Genomic DNA, 2840 nt, shown 5'->3' with positions numbered 1-2840 from the left:
AAGGCATTGTTAAGTTCAAAAAAATTTTGCAAAACTTTTCGGATTTCCCGTCACATCAAATCTTTAGACGTATGCATGGAGTATTAAATATAGACGAAAATAAAAACTATTTACACAATTTGGTCGGAATTGACGAGACGAATCTTTTGAGCCTAGGCCTTGTTTAGTTAAAAAAAATTGCAAAATATGAACAGTACCAATTTCGTTTGTATTTGACAAATATTGTCCAATCATGGACTAACTAGACTCAAAAGATTCGTCTCGTCAATTTCGATCAAACTGTGTAATTAGTTTTTATTTTTATCTATATTTAATACTTCATGCACACGTCTAAAGATTCGATGTGACGGAGAATCTGAAAAATTTTGCAAAATTTATAGGAAACTAAACAAGGCCCTAGTTAGTTCATGATTAAATAATATTTGTCAAATACAAACGAAAGTGCTACTATTCCTATTTTGCAAATTTTTTTGAACTAAACAAGGCCTTTCTGTTGAAAATTGACTAGCAGCAGCAGCGTGTGCGTCGTCGTCTCTCGTTCGCGTCTTTGTCTGTCTGATTGTCGCCTCCTGGCCCGGCCCTGTCAGCAGGTTCATACCACTGTTAGCTGGCGATAGCGACGGCAGTGCTTTTTTTTTTGTACTACGTTCCTACCACCTACCTGCAGTAGCCAGCAGCCACTTTGAACATTGACCAACTCTTTGTTAATCCATGCAGATGCAGGTTCCATGTAATTGTTCAGTCTAAACCTTACAGTTCCATTCCTGCTTCCCTTTCTTTGGCAACTGTTCCATAGCACGGCCAGAACCATGTACTAGTTGGTACAGCAATGATGCACGTAGTACATTACGACATCAATTAAAGTGGCATTTACATATCGTACATTATTAAAGTATTGGTCAAGTACTAAAGTATAGCAAATATAGGTACTCCCTCCATATCAGTTTTAGAGTTCGTTTTTAAGGAGGGCACGTCCATCAAGGAGTGCTTAATTAGAGGTTAATCTTCCTGTTTTGCCCATATTAAATAGACCTGCGGGTGCACTTGTACAGGCATCCTACCTAGCCTGATTGGTCAAGCCTCCACGATGCGATGCCACAGGTCTGGGGTTCGATCCCTGGACGCTCCGTTGATTTTTGCGTAAATATTTTTGCATGGCCTTGCATGGCACTGTGCGGGCGCGTCCGTGCATTGCACTGGGTCGTGTTTTGGCCATTCGCGCGCTCTGGACTTCGCGTTTTGGCTTTGCGCGCGTTTTAGCTAACGAGGTTTGGCACGCGCGCTCTGGACTCCGCTGTTTCTTCAAAAAAAATTCGGCCGCTTAATCTTCTGGACACATATTCTATTTAAACGGTGCCGCTACGTTGTGACGGTCCTTCTTCTCAACACCAATTTTTCTTCTTGCTTTCTTTTTCCATCTACTCCTTCACACAAATGTCAAACTACATTCCAGTGTGGGATTTAAACTTCCAACCAGGAGATGTTGACGAAGCGCACTTTGGCTTTGATTTGAACATCCCAACTACACAAGTTGACAACTCCAACGTGTTCAACATCAATGAGCCAGAAGATGACGACGAGCCAGAAGATGACTTTGTCGACGAGAGAGATGACAATGAGCCACACCTTCACCATGGCGGTAAATCAGTATAAAAAAGATTCAAATTGTACACACATTCATTCAAATTGGTCCATAAAATTTCTCATTCACTCAAACTTGTTGTTCAACTATTTTGCAGTCGTTCATGGAGTTCTCGCCACACCGTGCAAACCGGATCTTTCTAACGCTACAAGATGTGTTCATAGAAGCCATGAAAGTAAAGGGTTCCAACAAATATGAGCTACCTCACATGAAAAAAGAAACATTGGAAAGGCAGGATCGGTTGCCATCTTGCATCTCTTGTGATCCTCTTCTTCTACAGGAAGCGGAAGCTACTCTTGCTGCATGAAAAAGAGCCAATGCTAGTTAGCTTTTGTAGTAGAACATGCTAGTTAATTAGAACATTGCCGATTGTAATGGTTACTGAACATTACCGTTGCTTTGCCGTCCTCCTCAGTCGGCAGCCAGCCGGGATAGTGCACTGCAAAACGTTCGCAATTAGCCAGGGACTTCACTATGGTCTTGTTGTCCACGAGGCCGAGCACGACGCTGATGGCGAAATCCTCATGGATCAGACCACAAAGACCGCATGGGTAGAACCGCGAGTGTCGCCGGTTCCACGCTTCGCGATTCTCATGGACGTCACCACACGAACGGCATACAAACGCTTCAGAAAACTGCGTGATGGAGTCCGGCGGCAAAGAATCAGGGACCATCTCCATGGAGTCTGGCGCGAGCTCCGAGTCCTGCGTGATGGAGTTCGGCTGCGACTCTGGCAGCACGTCGTCCGGCTGATGCAAAACGACGTCCTCCGCGGCAAGCACCTCCGACAGCACCGCGTCGGAGTCGATGATGTCTTTCTCGGGCGGCTCGACGACGTCCTTCTCAGGCGACTCGACGACGCCGTTCACGGCAGAACGGCGACCATCGACGAGAACCGCCGACTCGACGACGCCGAGCACCGCGTCGGAGTCGATGATGTCTTTCTCAGGCGGCTCGACGACGTCCTTCTCAGGCGACTCGACGACGCCGTTCACGGCCGAACGGCGACCATCGACGAGAACCGCCGACTCGACGACGCCGTTCGCGCTGTCCACGATGCCGAGCGCGCCGCAGTTCTCCATAGCGACGGTGCAGTTCTAGCAGCGCCGCGCGTGAGCACAGACGAGAGGGTGAAGTAGTCCGTCCGGCGCCGTCGCTATTAATACTGCGTTGCAACTCGCGAGGAAGCCGAACCGAC

At 47.0% G+C, this 2840-nt stretch overlaps 1 protein-coding gene across 1 annotated transcript; it reads right to left on the bottom strand.

Annotated features, from left to right (window-relative positions):
- Positions 1685-2840, bottom strand: LOC8085041. The gene is made up of 2 exons (XM_002443963.2): positions 2035-2840; positions 1685-1941 (listed from the first exon to the last, which is right to left on the bottom strand). Exons 1-2 carry the CDS (start codon positions 2722-2724, stop codon positions 1933-1935), a joined length of 699 nt encoding a protein of 232 aa, XP_002444008.1. The 5' UTR covers positions 2725-2840; the 3' UTR covers positions 1685-1932.

Source organism: Sorghum bicolor, chromosome 7 (assembly GCF_000003195.3).
Source record: "Sorghum bicolor cultivar BTx623 chromosome 7, Sorghum_bicolor_NCBIv3, whole genome shotgun sequence".
NCBI lineage: Eukaryota > Viridiplantae > Streptophyta > Magnoliopsida > Poales > Poaceae > Sorghum > Sorghum bicolor.
The sequence above is the reverse complement of the archived record's forward strand: the minus strand, read 5'-3'. Positions and strand labels throughout refer to the sequence as shown.